The sequence below is a fragment of the Scardinius erythrophthalmus genome (genome assembly GCF_964197995.2).
Source record: "Scardinius erythrophthalmus genome assembly, chromosome: 22".
Taxonomy (NCBI): domain Eukaryota; kingdom Metazoa; phylum Chordata; class Actinopteri; order Cypriniformes; family Leuciscidae; genus Scardinius; species Scardinius erythrophthalmus.
Window position 1 is genome coordinate 1,049,003 of NC_138242.1, and position 17,985 is coordinate 1,066,987.

Here is a 17,985-nt window from a genome sequence, read left to right on the forward strand (position 1 = left end):
GCGTTTCTAGCGTGTGTTTCTAGAGTGCGTTTCTAGCGTGCGTTTCTAAGCGTTTCTAGCGTGCGTTTCTAGCGTGTGTTTCTAGGCGTTTCTAGCGTGCGTTTCTAGCGTGTTTCTAGTGTGTGTTTCTAGGCGTTTCTAGCGTGCGTTTCTAGCGTGTTTCTAGTGTGTGTTTCTAGCCGTTTCTAGCGTGTTTCTAGCGTGCGTTTCTAGCGTGCGTTTCTAGGCGTTTCTAGCGTGCGTTTCTAGCGTGTTTCTAGTGTGTGTTTCTAGGCGTTTCTAGCGTGCGTTTCTATCGTGTTTCTAGCGTGTTTCAAGCGTGCGTTTCTAGGCGTTTCTATCGTGTTTCTAGCGTGCGTTTCTAGCGTGCGTTTCTAGCATGCGTTTCTAGGCGTTTCTAGCGTGTTTCTAGCGTGCGTTTCTAGCGTGCGTTTCTAGGCGTTTCTAGCGTGCGTTTCTAGCGTGTTTCTAGTGTGTGTTTCTAGGCGTTTCTAGTGTGCGTTTCTAGGCGTTTCTATCGTGTTTCTAGGCGTTTCTAGCGTGCGTTTCTAGCGTGTTTCTAGCGTGCGTTTCTAGGCGTTTCTAGCGTGCATTTCTAGCGTGTGTTTCTAGCGTGCGTTTCTAGCGTGTGTTTCTAGCGTGCGTTTCTAGCATGTGTTTCTAGGCGTTTCTAGCGTGCGTTTCTAGCGTGTGTTTCTAGCATGCGTTTCTATCATGTGTTTCTAGGCGTTTCTAGCGTGCGTTTCTAGCGTGTGTTTCTAGCATGCGTTTCTAGCGTGCGTTTCTAGGCGTTTCTAGCGTGCGTTTCTAGCGTGTGTTTCTAGCGTGCGTTTCTAGCATGCGTTTCTAGGCGTTTCTAGCGTGTGTTTCTAGCGTGCGTTTCTAGGCGTTTCTAGCGTGCGTTTCTATCGTGTTTCTAGCGTGTGTTTCAAGCGTGCGTTTCTAGGCGTTTCTATCGTGTTTCTAGCGTGCGTTTCTAGCATGCGTTTCTAGGCGTTTCTAGCGTGTGTTTCTAGAGTGCGTTTCTTGCGTGCGTTTCTAAGCGTTTCTAGCGTGCGTTTCTAGCGTGTGTTTCTAGGCGTTTCTAGCGTGCGTTTCTAGCGTGTTTCTAGTGTGTGTTTCTAGGCGTTTCTAGCGTGCGTTTCTAGCGTGTTTCTAGTGTGTGTTTCTAGCCGTTTCTAGCGTGTTTCTAGCGTGCGTTTCTAGCGTGCGTTTCTAGGCGTTTCTAGCGTGTTTCTAGTGTGTGTTTCTAGGCGTTTCTAGCGTGCGTTTCTATCGTGTTTCTAGCGTGTTTCAAGCGTGCGTTTCTAGGCGTTTCTATCGTGTTTCTAGCGTGCGTTTCTAGCGTGCGTTTCTAGCATGCGTTTCTAGGCGTTTCTAGCGTGTTTCTAGCGTGCGTTTCTAGCGTGCGTTTCTAGGCGTTTCTAGCGTGCGTTTCTAGCGTGTTTCTAGTGTGTGTTTCTAGGCGTTTCTAGTGTGCGTTTCTAGGCGTTTCTATCGTGTTTCTAGGCGTTTCTAGCGTGCGTTTCTAGCGTGTTTCTAGCGTGCGTTTCTAGGCGTTTCTAGCGTGCGTTTCTAGCGTGTGTTTCTAGCGTGCGTTTCTAGCGTGTGTTTCTAGCGTGCGTTTCTAGCATGTGTTTCTAGGCGTTTCTAGCGTGCGTTTCTAGCGTGTGTTTCTAGCATGCGTTTCTAGCGTGCGTTTCTAGGCGTTTCTAGCGTGCGTTTCTAGCGTGTTTCTAGCGTGCGTTTCTAGCATGCGTTTCTAGGCGTTTCTAGCGTGTGTTTCTAGCGTGCGTTTCTAGGCGTTTCTAGCGTGCGTTTCTATCGTGTTTCTAGCGTGCGTTTCTAGCATGCGTTTCTAGTCGTTTCTATCGTGTTTTTAGCGCGTGTTTCTAGCGTGTGTTTCTAGCGTGCGTTTCTAGGCGTTTCTAGCATGCGTTTCTAGCGTGTGTTTCTAGCGTGCGTTTCTAGCGTGCGTTTCTAGCGTGTGTTTCTAGCGTGCGTTTCTATCATGTGTTTCTAGGCGTTTCTAGCGTGCGTTTCTAGCGTGTGTTTCTAGCATGCGTTTCTAGCGTGCGTTTCTAGGCGTTTCTAGCGTGCGTTTCTAGCATGTGTTTCTAGCGTGCGTTTCTAGCATGCGTTTCTAGGCGTTTCTAGCGTGCGTTTCTAGCATGCGTTTCTAGGCGTTTCTAGCGTGTTTCTAGCGTGCGTTTCTAGCGTGCGTTTCTAGGCGTTTCTAGCGTGCGTTTCTAGCGTGTTTCTAGTGTGTGTTTCTAGGCGTTTCTAGCGTGTGTTTCTAGGCGTTTCTAGCGTGCGTTTCTAGCGTGCTTTTCTAGTGTGTGTTTCTAGGCGTTTCTAGCGTGCGTTTCTAGCATGCGTTTCTAGGCGTTTCTAGCGTGTTTCTAGCGTGCGTTTCTAGCGTGCGTTTCTAGCGTGCGTTTCTAGCGTGTTTCTAGTGTGTGTTTCTAGGCGTTTCTAGCGTGCGTTTCTAGCGTTTCTAGTGTGTGTTTCTAGGCGTTTCTAGCGTGCGTTTCTAGCGTGTTTCTAGTGTGTGTTTCTAGGCGTTTCTAGCGTGCGTTTCTAGCGTGTTTCTAGCGTGCGTTTCTAGGCGTTTCTAGCGTGTTTCTAGTGTGTGTTTCTAGGCGTTTCTAGCGTGCGTTTCTAGCGTGTTTCTAGTGTGTTTTTCTAGGCGTTTCTATCGTGTTTCTATCGTGTGTTTCTAGCGTGTGTTTCTAGCGTGTTTCTAGCGTGCGTTTCTAGGCATTTCTAGCGTGCGTTTCTAGTGTGCGTTTCTAGCGTGTGTTTCTAGTGTGCGTTTCTAGCGTGTGTTTCTAGGCGTTTCTAGCGTGTGTTTCTAGCGTGCTTTTCTAGTGTGCGTTTCTAGCGTGTGTTTCTAGTGTGCGTTTCTAGTGTGCATTTCTAGCATGTGTTTCTAGGCGTTTCTAGCGTGTGTTTCTAGGCGTTTCTAGCGTGTGTTTCAAGCGTGTGTTTCAAGCGTGTGTTTCTAGCGTGTGTTTCTAGTGTGCGTTTCTAGTGTGCGTTTCTAGGCGTTTCTATCGTGTTTCTAGCGTGTGTTTCTAGGCGTGTGTTTCTAGGCGTTTCTATCGTGTTTCTAGCGTGTGTTTCTAGGCGTTTCTATCGTGTTTCTAGCGTGTGTTTCTAGGCGTTTCTATCGTGTTTCTAGCGTGTGTTTCTAGGCGTTTCTATCGTGTTTCTAGCGTGTTTCAAGCGTGCGTTTCTAGGCGTTTCTATCGTGTTTCTAGCGTGTGTTTCTAGCGTGTGTTTCTAGCGTGCGTTTCTAGTGTGCGTTTCTAGGCGTTTCTAGCGTGCGTTTCTAGCGTGTGTTTCTAGCGTGCGTTTCTAGGCGTTTCTAGCGTGCGTTTCTAGCGTGTGTTTCTAGCGTGCGTTTCTAGGCGTTTCTAGCGTGTGTTTCTAGCGTGTGTTTCTAGGCGTTTCTAGCGTGCGTTTCTAGTCGTTTCTATCGTGTTTTTAGCGCGTGTTTCTAGCGTGTGTTTCTAGCGTGCGTTTCTAGGCGTTTCTAGCATGCGTTTCTAGCGTGTGTTTCTAGCGTGCGTTTCTAGCGTGTGTTTCTAGCGTGCGTTTCTAGCATGTGTTTCTAGGCGTTTCTAGCGTGCGTTTCTAGCGTGTGTTTCTAGCATGCGTTTCTAGCGTGCGTTTCTAGGCGTTTCTAGCGTGCGATTCTAGCGTGTGTTTCTAGCGTGCGTTTCTAGGCGTTTCTAGGCGTTTCTAGCGTGTGTTTCTAGCGTGCGTTTCTAGGCGTTTCTAGCGTGCGTTTCTATCGTGTTTCTAGCGTGTGTTTCAAGCGTGCGTTTGTAGGCGTTTCTAGCGTGCGTTTCTAGGCGTTTCTATCGTGTTTTTAGCGCGTGTTTCTAGCGTGTGTTTCTAGAGTGTGTTTCTAGCGTGCGTTTCTAGGCGTTTCTAGCGTGCGTTTCTAGCGTGTGTTTCTAGCGTGCGTTTCTAGCGTGTGTTTCTAGCGTGCGTTTCTAGCATGTGTTTCTAGGCGTTTCTAGCTTGCGTTTCTAGCGTGTGTTTCTAGCATGCGTTTCTAGCGTGCGTTTCTAGGCGTTTCTAGCGTGCGTTTCTAGCGTGTGTTTCTAGCGTGCGTTTCTAGCATGCGTTTCTAGGCGTTTCTAGCGTGTGTTTCTAGCGTGCGTTTCTAGGCGTTTCTAGCGTGCGTTTCTATCGTGTTTCTAGCGTGTGTTTCAAGCGTGCGTTTCTATCGTGTTTCTAGCGTGCGTTTCTAGCATGCATTTCTAGGCGTTTCTAGCGTGTGTTTCTAGAGTGCGTTTCTAGCGTGCGTTTCTAAGCGTTTCTAGCGTGCGTTTCTAGCGTGTGTTTCTAGGCGTTTCTAGCGTGCGTTTCTAGCGTGTTTCTAGTGTGTGTTTCTAGGCGTTTCTAGCGTGCGTTTCTAGCGTGTTTCTAGTGTGTGTTTCTAGGCGTTTCTAGCGTGTTTCTAGCGTGCGTTTCTAGCGTGCGTTTCTAGGCGTTTCTAGCGTGCGTTTCTAGCGTGTTTCTAGTGTGTGTTTCTAGGCGTTTCTAGCGTGCGTTTCTATCGTGTTTCTAGCGTGTTTCAAGCGTGCGTTTCTAGGCGTTTCTATCGTGTTTCTAGCGTGCGTTTCTAGCGTGCGTTTCTAGCATGCGTTTCTAGGCGTTTCTAGCGTGTTTCTAGCATGTGTTTCTAGGCGTTTCTAGCGTGTTTCTAGCGTGCGTTTCTAGCGTGCGTTTCTAGGCGTTTCTAGCGTGCGTTTCTAGCGTGTTTCTAGTGTGTGTTTCTAGGCGTTTCTAGTGTGCGTTTCTAGCGTGCGTTTCTAGCATGCGTTTCTAGGCGTTTCTAGCGTGTTTCTAGCGTGCGTTTCTAGCGTGCGTTTCTAGGCGTTTCTAGCGTGCGTTTCTAGCGTGTTTCTAGTGTGTGTTTCTAGGCGTTTCTAGTGTGCGTTTCTAGGCGTTTCTATCGTGTTTCTAGGCGTTTCTAGCGTGCGTTTCTAGCGTGTTTCTAGTGTGTGTTTCTAGGCGTTTCTAGCGTGTGTTTCTAACGTGCGTTTCTAGGCGTTTCTAGTGTGCGTTTCTAGGCGTTTCTAGCGTGTTTCTAGCGTGTGTTTCAAGCGTGCGTTTCTAGGCGTTTCTATCGTGTGTTTCTAGCGTGTGTTTCTAGCGTGTGTTTCTAGCGCGCGTTTCTAGTGTGCGTTTCTAGGCGTTTCTAGCGTGCGTTTCTAGCGTGTGTTTCTAGCGTGCGTTTCTAGCGTGCGTTTCTAGCGTGCGTTTCTAGCGTGTGTTTCTAGCATGCGTTTCTAGGCGTTTCTAGCGTGTGTTTCTAGCGTGCGTTTCTAGGCGTTTCTAGCGTGCGTTTCTAGCGTGTTTCTAGTGTGTGTTTCTAGTAGTGCTGGGCGGTTTACCGGTTCATACCGAATACCGGTGTTTATTTTTGTTATGATATGAATTTTTAATAAACCGCAATACTGGTGTATGTCGCTTTAATCGGAACGCGGCGTTGCGCGACACTGTCTCGCACCTCATTTACAACACAGAACACACGTCTGCGGCGCATTACGGCTGCGACAAGGTTTTATTCCGTCCTCCACACGCGTGCGTCAAAATAGACTAGGCGCCTATATTTAGCGAAGCGCCGCGGAGAGCTGCTTTTGGGAAGCTTCGATCTGAAACACAAGCATTGACTAGAATGGGCGCGATCAGCTCCGGTAGCCGTGTCGCAGCCGTGTGGGGGTGAGAGTGTTTTTTTTTTCTCGCGGCGCGCGTTTTTATACTGTATGAACGTATCTGAAGTGAACTGACGGTCTTTAGAAAAGTTTATTTGTTATTACGATTGAATCTTTCTTTATCTTTCCTGATAAAGCAGCGTTGCTGCTTTGAGTACAGCCGTTACCGGGGAAACCATTATTTCTGCCGCTCCTAAAGCGCGTCCTGCTGGCACCTCTTTGTAAACAACCTTGCAAACCTGTATTATTAATATTAGTGTGGATCTTTTCATTAACTCATGACAATAAAATAGGGCATTATAAGTTAATCTACTGCAGTATTTCCTCTCTCACTCAGTAGAAAATGTGGTTAACACCCATCATGCTTGAAAAAAAAAAAACACCGTCATTTACCGTGAAACCGGTTTAATTTAGAAAAAAACCGTGATGTGGATTTTTAGTCAAACCGTTTCTAGCGTGCGTTTTTGGCGCGTTTCTAGTGTGTGTTTCTAGGCGTTTCTAGCGTGTGTTTCTAGCGTGCGTTTCTAGTGTGCGTTTCTAGGCGTTTCTATCGTGTTTCTAGCGTGTGTTTCTAGGCGTTTCTAGCGTGTTTCTAGTGTGTGTTTCTAGGCGTTTCTAGCGTGCGTTTCTAGCGCGTTTCTAGTGTGTGTTTCTAGGCGTTTCTAGCGTGTGTTTCTAGCGTGCGTTTCTAGGCGTTTCTAGCGTGCGTTTCTAGAGTGTTTCTAGTGTGTGTTTCTAGGCGTTTCTAGCGTGTGTTTCTAGCGTGTTTCTAGTGTGTGTTTCTAGGCGTTTCTATCGTGCGTTTCTAGCGTGTTTCTAGTGTGTGTTTCTAGGCGTTTCTAGCGTGTGTTTCTAGCGTGTTTCTAGTGTGTGTTTCTAGGCGTTTCTAGCGTGTGTTTCTAGGCGTTTCTAGCGTGTGTTTCTAGCGTGTTTCTAGTGTGTGTTTCTAGGCGTTTCTAGCGTGCGTTTCTAGCGTGTTTCTAGTGTGTGTTTCTAGGCGTTTCTAGCGTGCGTTTCTAGCGCGTTTCTAGTGTGTGTTTCTAGGCGTTTCTAGCGTGCGTTTCTAGCGTGTTTCTAGTGTGTGTTTCTAGGCGTTTCCAGCGTGCGTTTCTAGCGCGTTTCTAGTGTGTGTTTCTAGGCGTTTCTAGCGTGTGTTTCTAGCGTGAGTTTCTAGTGTGCGTTTCTAGTGTGCGTTTCTAGTGTGCGTTTCTAGGCGTTTCTAGTGTGTGTTTCTAGCGTGCGTTTCTAGCGTGTGTTTCTAGGCGTTTCTATCATGTGTTTCTAGGCGTTTCTAGCGTGTGTTTCTAGGCGTTTCTATCGTGCGTTTCTAGCGCGTTTCTAGTGTGTGTTTCTAGGCGTTTCTAGCGTGTGTTTCTAGCGTGCGTTTCTAGTGTGCGTTTCTAGTGTGCGTTTCTAGGCGTTTCTAGTGTGTGTTTCTAGCGTGCGTTTCTAGCGTGCGTTTCTAGCGTGCGTTTCTAGTGTGCGTTTCTAGGCGTTTTCTAGCGTGCGTTTTCTAGTGTGTGTTTCTAGGCGTTTCTATCGTGTTTCTAGCGTGTGTTTCTAGCGTGTGTTTCTAGTGTGCGTTTCTAGTGTGCGTTTCTAGGCGTTTTCTAGCGTGCGTTTTCTAGCGTGCGTTTCTAGCGTGCGTTTCTAGCGTGCATTTCTAGGCGTTTCTAGCGTGTGTTTCTAGCGTGCGTTTCTAGCATGCGTTTCTAGGCGTTTCTAGCGTGTGTTTCTAGCGTGCGTTTCTAGGCGTTTCTAGTGTGCGTTTCTAGGCGTTTCTAGCGTGCGTTTCTAGCGTGTGTTTCTAGCGTGCGTTTCTAGCGTGCGTTTCTAGCGTGCGTTTCTAGCGTGCGTTTCTAGGCGTTTCTAGCGTGCGTTTCTAGCAGTTTCTAGCGTGCGTTTCTAGCGTGTTTCTAGGCGTTTCTAGCGTGCGTTTCTAGGCGTTTCTAGCGTGTTTCTAGGCGTTTCTAGCGTGCGTTTCTTGCGTGTTTCTAGTGTGTGTTTCTAGGCGTTTCTAGCGTGCGTTTCTAGCGTGTGTTTCTAGCGTGCGTTTCTAGCATGCGTTTCTAGCGTGTGTTTCTAGCGTGCGTTTCTAGTGTGCGTTTCTAGTGTGCGTTTCTAGGCGTTTCTATCGTGTTTCTAGCGTGTGTTTCTAGCGTGTGTTTCTAGTGTGCGTTTCTAGTGTGCGTTTCTAGGCGTTTTCTAGCGTGCGTTTCTAGCGTGCGTTTCTAGCGTGCGTTTCTAGGCGTTTCTAGCGTGTGTTTCTAGCTGTTTCTAGCGTGCGTTTCTAGCGTGTTTCTAGTGTGTGTTTCTAGGCGTTTCTAGCGTGCGTTTCTAGCGTGTTTCTAGTGTGTGTTTCTAGGCGTTTCTAGCGTGCGTTTCTAGCGTGTTTCTAGTGTGTGTTTCTAGGCGTTTCTAGCGTGCGTTTCTAGGCGTTTCTATCGTGTGTTTCTAGCGTGCGTTTCTAGGCATTTCTAGCGTGTGTTTCTAGCGTGCGTTTCTAGCATGCGTTTCTAGGCGTTTCTAGCGTGTGTTTCTAGCGTGCGTTTCTAGCGTGCGTTTCTAGGCGTTTCTAGCGTGCGTTTCTAGTGTGCGTTTCTAGTGTGCGTTTCTAGGCGTTTTCTAGCGTGCGTTTCTAGCGTGTGTTTCTAGCGTGCGTTTCTAGGCGTTTTTCTAGCGTGCGTTTCTAGCGTGTGTTTCTAGCGTGCGTTTCTAGCATGCGTTTCTAGGCGTTTCTAGCGTGTGTTTCTAGCGTGCGTTTCTAGGCGTCTCTAGCGTGCGTTTCTAGGCGTTTCTAGCGTGCGTTTCTAGCGTGTGTTTCTAGCGTGCATTTCTAGCGTACGTTTCTAGCGTGCGTTTCGAGGCGTTTCTAGCGTGCGTTTCTAGCGTGCGTTTCTAGGCGTTTCTAGCGTGCGTTTCTAGCCGTTTCTAGCGTGCGTTTCTAGCGTGTTTCTAGTGTGTGTTTCTAGGCGTTTCTAGCGTGCGTTTCTAGCGTGTTTCTAGTGTGTGTTTCTAGGCGTTTCTAGCGTGCGTTTCTAGCGTGTTTCTAGTGTGTCTTTCTAGGCGTTTCTAGCGTGCGTTTCTAGCGTGTGTTTCTAGCGTGCGGTTCTAGCATGCGTTTCTAGGCGTTTCTATCGTGTGTTTCTAGCGTGCGTTTCTAGGCGTTTCTAGCGTGCGTTTCTAGGCGTTTCTAGCGTGCGTTTCTAGCGTGTGTTTCTAGCGTGCGTTTCTAGGCGTTTCTAGGGTGTTTCTAGCGTGCGTTTCTAGCGTGCGTTTCTAGCGTGCGTTTCTAGGCGTTTCTACCGTGCGTTTCTAGCGTGTTTCTAGTGTGTGTTTCTAGCGTGCGTTTCTAGCGTGTTTCTAGTGTGTGTTTCTAGGCGTTTCTAGCGTGCGTTTCTAGCGTGTTTCTAGTGTGTGTTTCTAGGCGTTTCTAGCGTGCGTTTCTAGGCGTTTCTATCGTGTTTCTATCGTGTGTTTCTAGCGTGCGTTTCTAGGCGTTTCTAGGCATTTCTAGCGTGTGTTTCTAGCGTGCGTTTCTAGCATGCGTTTCTAGCATGCGTTTCTAGCGTGTGTTTCTAGCGTGCGTTTCTAGCGTGCGTTTCTAGCGTGCGTTTCTAGCGTGCGTTTCTAGTGTGCGTTTCTAGCGTGCGTTCCCAGCGTTTTAAGCAGATGGTATTTCTGGATTCTGCATTCTGCTCAGGTTAGCCTGAACATGAACAGGAGGTTTGTGTCTTTAGCAAATGTTTTGTTCCCCAGTGCAGCGTAAAGCCTGAGACTGTATCAGGATAGACAATATGCAACTTATCCTTATAAGTATTTGATGGCTTGGACCCAACAAAAGAGGCTAAAATTAACTGTTGGGGCGTCATAAAGTACATATAGCAAGCCGTTTTAATTATACATATAATTAACATTTAAGCAGCAATTGCAGCAAGGTTAAGGACATTTATTTTCACCTGCCACCAAATTGAGGCAAAAAAAAAAAGTCACGTTTGTCTAAAAAAGATTGTCAGTTGACGTATGTCAGTCCTAGTTATTAATGTTTAAAGGGCATTCAAATGTTTCTGCAACATTCAACCGAATATTTTCATCGTCTGCCTTCAAATGAATGCAAACAAGTCACATTTGACCAAGAACTCTTTAAGGTTCTCAGCGGGTTTTTGTCATCAGTGTTCATCAAGTTTTAATTCTACTTAATAACATTGAAACATCATTAAAAAGAAATAATGTTGTTCTGCAAACTAAACTAAAAGATTCTCATTTGTGTAAAAACTCGTTAAATGGCCAGTTGATGTCTTTGTGTTGCATTAGGCGAAAGTCTTGTTATAAGCTTGTTAAAAATCCGTCTGTTCCAAGCTGTTAGATGACCTGACCTCACTAACAAGCAAACTCAAAGCAGGTCTGTTGTTAATAACCTCTTCAAGAAGCTAAATTAGCACTTTCATCATGTAAGCGAACTCAGTAATGCATGTTTAAATCCTCAAGGCGGATGACCTTCCATAACTGTGCAGTTGTTTTGATTTGGTGAGCAGCTAAATGAAATAAATTATGGTTTTGTGCATAAATGGCTCTATCTCGACTGTCTGAAGCAGAAACAGAAATGATGTGATTTGCATTCTGTGTAAAACGTTCACCCTGAGAGCCGAATGTGGGTGTCAGTAATTACGAGAGCTCAGATCTCTTCGGAGGTGGTTTGGTATTTCATACTCTGGTAACAGTGTGCCAAGTATAAAACTGCAGCTATTTGCTCTTTTACTTGCTTTGTCTAATTTGTAATAAACTTCCCAGCGATGAGTAAATGCGGTGAAGCTTCACTTCACCAAGATGTCTAAATAGATGTCTAAAGGGGCGTATTTGCATCTATTCTAGCGTTTCTCAGATGGCACGAACTTCACAGTAGGACGAAAACACTGATTTGACACTGCTGAAGTGAATTCAACTTTAGAATAGAAATTACATTAAAGTACTTTGAAATTTGTCTGGACACACTTCACTGAATCTGTTTCTCATGAGCTAAAAACCTTAAACTTTTAATGGGCCCTGTCTTTCTGTGTTTTTTTAGAAAGTAAAGAGAAAGTAAAGTCTTAAAACACTTTTCACATTCTGACTAGTTTTTTTAAATGTATCTTTATGTATGTTTTAAAGGAATAGATTGTTCCCACGGATCCCTGAAAGTTTGTGAATCTGAAAACATTTTTTCAAGGCCCTGGAAAGTTGTTGAAAATAAATGCATTTATTTTGTGCAAGAAGTTTTCTGAATAAAATTACATATGATGTACATATGACCGGAGGGATCCGGTCCGCTAATGTGTTATTTCACCAACACCTCGTGGCCTATACACACTAGCTTGCCGTATTTACATTAGTTACATGCATTTACGCGTTACGTACAGTGTTTCCCGCGTGAGGTACTGTGTGTAAGTGCTGGGCGGTATAACCAAAAATCCACATCACGGTATTTTTCTAAATCGTAATAACAAAGAAACTTTTCTAAAGACCGTCAGTTCACTTCAGATACATTCATATAAAAACACCCACGCCGCGTTTTGATTTTGAAACATGCAGTGCTCATGTTTATTCAACGATGTCAATGTCAACCACAAATAGATTTTCCAAAAGGCTGTGTTGATATTGTGAACCAATGTTTGGGAAACACTGTAATATAATTTGACAGCTATCAGTTATAGTTTAACCTATCCATCTTCAAAGTCACGCTTAGTAAGCCGTGCATCACCACAGTGCAACAATGAAAAAGGACCCTCTCAAACAGTGTCGCGCCGCGTTCCGAGCGACATACACCGGTATTAAGTCCTTGAATTTGAGGGTATTGGACCTGGAAAGTCCTTGAAAGGTCCTTGAACTTGAAGTGAACCGAGGTGTGGGAACCCTGTTTATAAATATATAAATATATCTATATATCAGCCGATACCGATATGGTGGCCGATATATCGTGCATCCCTACTGTACATCACAATGTTATTATTATGATTATAGTTTCAATTCATGGTTTTGTGATGTTTCTTTTAATAACCTGAATTTGGGACGAGGGTAAAACAATAAAATGTATAAAGGACACATTTGAAAAGTAACTAAAGTACAGTAAATGATGAATGCATGATAAAAAAGCTTTCCAGGACAGTTTTAATGTGACCTTCAGTCTTGAGAAACTGAATCCCGTACGAGCCCCCGATAAAGCTCCTGGCCATCTAGGGCTTGAGGCGCTTCATAAAGGTTGACGAAACTACACTTCCTCCATTTCTCATGTGTTTTCCCTGTCTCTGGTTGTGCAGGCTCTGCGTGTGATGGCCAAGATCATGAGGGAATGCTGGTACGCCAACGGAGCCGCTCGCCTCACCGCCCTGCGCATCAAGAAGACCTTATCTCAGCTCAGCCAGCAGGAGGGCATCAAGATGTAGACCATCACACTGATCACACACCTGTCACCACCGCCACATCATTATCATGTATTACTGCATCACCTCTGTCTCCAGAGAGGACTCCAGCACTTTCAGTGAAGTGTCGGTTCGTTTCTGCATCCTTTGCCTCAGTCTTAAATCCCGCCTGGACTTCGACGTGGGAATAAAACACGGACTTCATGATGAAATAACCCACACACGCGTCCAGCCGGTGCCGTTGATGTTCTGGGGTCTCATTCTCAACAGATACTCCGACAAAAGTGCTACCTAAGAAGGATTCTTTCATTATTTATAAGGTTTTTGTTCAGTGGCCGGGTTGATTTGAAGTTTTGGTTTGTTTTCTCTGTCCGCTCATCACTGCAGTTCTTCAGGTCGGTCTAACTGTTTTTTTTTTGGTTCTGTTTTTGCAAAAACAAAACTGGGCACGACCTCATTCAGTCTTGGCGAACATGCTGCGACATATGCAATATAGATAAGACGTATCTACTTTATATTTTTTACTGCTCTGCTACAACAACTTCGATGACAACCATGCCTTCCAAGCCAGGTGTTACCAGAAAGTGCCACTGCTTCGAACCAACCAACTCTCCCTCATGGTGTGATCGGCCGTCGGTCTGAGCGCATCGAGTCCGGCTTTCTTCGGGAACGTCTCTTATGCACAACGAGGAAGAGTGGGCCGCCACACTCCACTTAGCTGGTGCCATGCTTCATCTTCTGCCTCTTTATCGTCTTCATTGATGCAGCACTAAGGGATGTAACAACAACCCAGACCTCTTCATGTTACAGCTTGTTTTATGGAGCAATGTGTGTTTTCACACTGGGAATCTGAAGCGTCGGACGGCCGCCTTCGGTCGGAGGAGACTCACCGCGAGTTAAAAGGACTGAAGAAAATATATAGCAAGCCAGCGACTGGCTGTGGACAACATCGAAAGCAAAAATGCTGCGACAAAAACGCAGAACTGAAAGTTGCCCAGTGAAAACATGATCATTTCTTTCTCGGAGCGCGAAGATGGCGAGGGACATTAATATAGCAAATGGATATTTACTAAGCCATAGGTTTTCCAACATTTTTTGGCAACTTTTTTTAATAGAATGTCAATGAGAAAAAATATCAAGGACTGCTTTAAAACTCTTTTGAGCAAGCCTTAAGGGACCAATTGATTATGTGGAGGTTGTTTGTGTGTGTTTGCGTTCGAGCTGACTGTAATAGCGTGGTAGGATCAGTACTGTGTGTAACCGAATACATAAATGTAGCAGTTGTGTGAACCGCCACCCAAACAAGCGTTGCCGTGTAGAGTATCAGAGCTGAGGATATCTGATCGAGTGGTTTCCCAGAGCTGCGCTCACGAGTGAAGAACGGCACGCTCAACGAGTTTCTGTCCACTTTATTTCCTCAAGGTATCGGTTTCTGCAGCTTATTTAAGCATGTGACTTTAGTGTTTCTTTTTATGATGTGCATCTATACTTTAGACACTTTTTCTAATGGACAAACGTCGTTCAGTGATCTTTATAGTCAGATTAGAGGCCCTTCATTAAAGGAATATTACAGATTCAATGCGGGTTAAGCTCAATCGATGGGATATCATTGATTACCATAAAAAAAAGATTGATTTTTTTTATTGTTTTCTTTAATTAAAGCAAAAATGGATGTTAGAATGAGGCACTTGAAATGGAAGTGAATGTTTTGAGGATTTAATAGCAAAAATATACATTTATATGCATTTTTATTAATTCATCTGTATTATTTGAGTTTTAAATGGTTTTGGATGTGGCATTGGATATAACTTTACACAGAAATAGTCATATTTTATTAGTATTCCCACTCTAACATCATGTAAACACACATATTGAGCATGTTTACATACGCACCAATACGCTGATAACTACCAAAATCAGTTTATTTATGGGTGTGCATGTAAGCCAATAACCCAGCGATGCAAGAAAAACATTTTTCAGGACTTTAAAAGCAAAAACAGGTGATTTAATAATGTGCAAGAGTATTATGCTGAAGTGTTTATGACCTTATGCCAATAAAGGCTCAGGGTTTATGCTTATTAAACTGAACGTGCACGTAAACGCTTCATTGCCTGTAACGATGGATTGGCTTCATTCATTTCCATCGGTAGCGTCTCGCTGTCACGTGTTTCTAAAAGAAAAGGAGAGATATTCATTTGTGTGGTAATGACTCAAAAGCCGTCGATTGAGTGTAACTCGCATTGGACTTGGAATATTCTTTTTTTAATGGAAATATGTGGATGTGTTCAGCAATAACTGCGTGTTTAGCATGTTGTTTGCTCAGGCTATAGGGTTTCCTCTCCTCTGATGGCCAGACGTCGCTGCTATGCATCTCGAGTCTCCACATGCTAGTCTCTCACTTCGAGCCGTTCTCCAGACTCTGTGCTGTGTGAGGCCGCCGGCTGGAAATGCTGAAGGGAAAGAAATACGACACGTTCCTCCTTTCCTTTTAACCCAATTGATTTATACAGTCAGTGTATTTTAAATAATCCCAGTTCTGCTGAGTTTAAGAGCTTGTTGGAGATGGCATTAGTGTAAGGAAACCGTGCCGGTCGTTTGGATGGACAGTAGAGTATTAATGTGTGTCGAATTCAATTAATGACTGAATGAACGAATGAATGAATGAATGAATGACTCCTGCTACACGTTGAAATGCAAAATGTGTGGGTGTGGAGGTAGTGTCTATAGATAATGTGTAAATGTATATAAATATGTATGTATATCTGTCAGGCTGGTGTACAGTTTGTTAACAGAAAATCTGGAAGGAAAAAGTGTAAATTAAACTCAAAAAAGCGGATAGAGACAGTGCAGCTGGAGGAAAAGAGCTCAAAGGGAAAGATCCGGGGTCGTCTGAGGGAAGACGAGTTAATCTCGCTTCAACAAACTTAAAGGAATAGTTCAACCAAAAATGAAAATGATCTCATGTCGTTCCAAACCTGCAAGATTAATTCAGGGAATATTGCTGAAGCTCCATCTTTACATGCAGTTCAAATGATCTAAGATTGTAGCTTTCAAGAACGGTATTGCAAAAGCGTTGCACGACTCATGTACGATATTAAAACTCCAAAACTTTAGGAAACAGAAACTTTAATGTGTTCTGGACGTTCATTCACACACAACAGTGTTTGGAGCTCGAGAACACACACCTTGAAACGGTTCCAGCGATATGCGTTCTGCGAAGGATATTTGATCCAGTGATTACTCGGAGTGATTAGGCTCAGTTTCAGCCGTTCACTGTGAATGGAAAAGAGCAGCCAGCACATTCTCCACAATATCTCTTGCAGTGTTCAGTGGTTTGGAACAACCTGTGATCATTTCCATCATCGGCTGAAGTGTTCTACTCTCGTATGTGGGCTTTCGCATCTTAAATCACCAGCATTTGGTTTCAGATTCACACACATCTCTATCCAGGGGTTTCTTTAGTGACATGCAGGACTCGGCTCTCGCTCCCGATCAGTGTAGCTCCAGCTCTCCATGTCGGATCTGGGAACGCCTCGCTCCCGATCAGTGTAGCTCCAGCTCTCCATGTCGGATCTGGGAACGCCTCGCTCCCGATCAGTGTAGCTCCAGCTCTCCATGTCGGATCCGGAGCGCCTCGTTCCCGATCAGTCTAGCTCCAGCTCTCCATGTCGGATCTGGGAACGCCTCGCTCCTGATAAGTGTAGCTCCAGCTCTCCATGGCGGATCTGGGAACGCCTCGCTCCCGATCAGTGTAGCTCCAGCTCTCCATGTCGGATCCGGGAACGCCTCGCTCCCGATCAGTGTAGCTCCAGCTCTCCATGTCGGATCTGGGAACGCCTCGCTCCCGATCAGTGTAGCTACAGCTCTCCATGTCGGATCCGGGAACGCCTTGCTCCCGATCAGTGTAGCTACAGCTCTCCATGTCGGATCCGGGAACGCCTCGCTCCCGATCAGTGTAGCTCCAGCTCTCCATGTCGGATCCGGAGCACCTCGTTCCTGATCAGTGTAGCTCCAGCTCTCCATGTCGGATCTGGGAACGCCTCGCTCCCGATCAGTGTAGCTACAGCTCTCCATGTCGGATCCGGGAACGCCTCGCTCCCGATCAGTGTAGCTCCAGCTCTCCATGTCGGATCTGGGAACGCCTCGCTCCCGATCAGTGTAGCTCCAGCTCTCCATGTCGGATCCGGAACGCCTCGCTCCCGATCAGTGTAGCTCCAGCTCTCCATGTCGGATCTGGGAACGCCTCGCTCCCGATCAGTGTAGCTACAGCTCTCCATGTCGGATCCGGGAACGCCTCGCTCCCGATCAGTGTAGCTCCAGCTCTCCATGTCGGATCTGGGAACGCCTCGCTCCCGATCAGTGTAGCTACAGCTCTCCATGTCGGATCTGGGAACGCCTCGCTCCTGATCAGTGTAGCTCCAGCTCTCCATGTCGGATCTGGGAACGCCTCGCTCCCGATCAGTGTAGCTCCAGCTCTCCATGTCGGATCCGGGAACGCCTCGCTCCCGATCAGTATAGCTCCAACTCTCCATGTCGGATCCGGGAACGCCTCGCTCCCGATCAGTGTAGCTCCAGCTCTCCATGTCGGATCTGGGAACGCCTCGCTCCTGATCAGTGTAGCTCCAGCTCTCCATGTCGGATCTGGGAACGCCTCGCTCCCGATCAGTGTAGCTCCAGCTCTCCATGTCGGATCCGGGAACGCCTCGCTCCTGATCAGTGTAGCTCCAGCTCTCCATGTCGGATCTGGGAACGCCTCGCTCCTGATCAGTGTAGCTCCAGTTCTCCATGTCGGATCTGGGAACGCCTCGCTCCCGATCAGTGTAGCTCCAGCTCTCCATGTCGGATCTGGGAACGCCTCGCTCCCGATCAGTGCAGCTCCAGCTCTCCATGTCGGATCTGGGAACGCCTCGCTCCTGATCAGTGCAGCTCCAGCTCTCCATGTCGGATCCGGGAACGCCTCGCTCCTGATCAGTGCAGCTCCAGCTCTCCATGTCGGATCTGGGAACGCCTCGCTCCCGATCAGTGTAGCTCCAGCTCTCCATGTCGGATCCGGGAACGCCTCGCTCCTGATCAGTGCAGCTCCAGCTCTCCATGTCGGATCTGGGAACGCCTCGCTCCTGATCAGTGTAGCTACAGTTCTCCATGTCGGATCCGGGAACGCCTCGCTCCTGATCAGTGCAGCTCCAGCTCTCCATGTCGGATCTGGGAACGCCTCGCTCCTGATCAGTGTAGCTACAGTTCTCCATGTCGGATCCGGAGCGCCTTGTTCCCGATCAGTCTAGCTCCAGCTCTCCATGTCGGATCCGGGAACGCCTCGCTCCTGATCAGTGCAGCTCCAGCTCTCCATGTCGGATCTGGGAACGCCTCGTTCCCGATCAGTGTAGCTCCAGCTCTCCATGTCGGATCCGGAGCGCCTTGTTCCCGATCAGTGTAGCTCCAGCTCTCCATGTCGGATCTGGGAACGCCTCGCTCCCGATCAGTGTAGCTCCAGCTCTCCATGTCGGATCCGGAGCGCCTCGTTCCCGATCAGTGTAGCTACAGTTCTCCATGTCGGATCCGGAGCACCTCGCTCCCGATCAGTGTAGCTCCAGCTCTCCATGTCGGATCCGGAGCGAGGCGTTGGAGTCCATCCAGTGTTGCCAGATTGGAAATGTCCAAGAGTCGTACCAGGAGCTCAAAACTATCGTATTTGGAAGAAAATGATTGTACACGAGTCAAACGTACAGAATACAGCTATTTATTGACCAACAACTTTGTTTTTTTGACCAACCATCATCATCTGAAGTGTCACAATTCTGAAAGTATCGTACATTATGGGATTTTTTTCATTATTGATCGTACAGAGGTCAAAATTA

The 17,985-nt window shown here is 46.4% G+C and overlaps 1 protein-coding gene across 1 annotated transcript in view; it reads left to right on the forward strand.

Annotated features, from left to right (window-relative positions):
- Nucleotides 1–15,073, forward strand: part of tgfbr1b (transforming growth factor, beta receptor 1 b) — a 98,309-nt gene extending 83,236 nt beyond the window's left edge. Inside the window, exon 9 of the mRNA XM_081352712.1 lies at nucleotides 12,029–15,073. Coding sequence (XP_081208838.1) covers nucleotides 12,029–12,154 — 126 coding nt within the window. The 3' untranslated portion in view covers nucleotides 12,155–15,073. The remainder of the gene's footprint in view (nucleotides 1–12,028) is intronic.
- The last annotated feature ends 2,912 nt before the right edge of the window (nucleotides 15,074–17,985 follow it).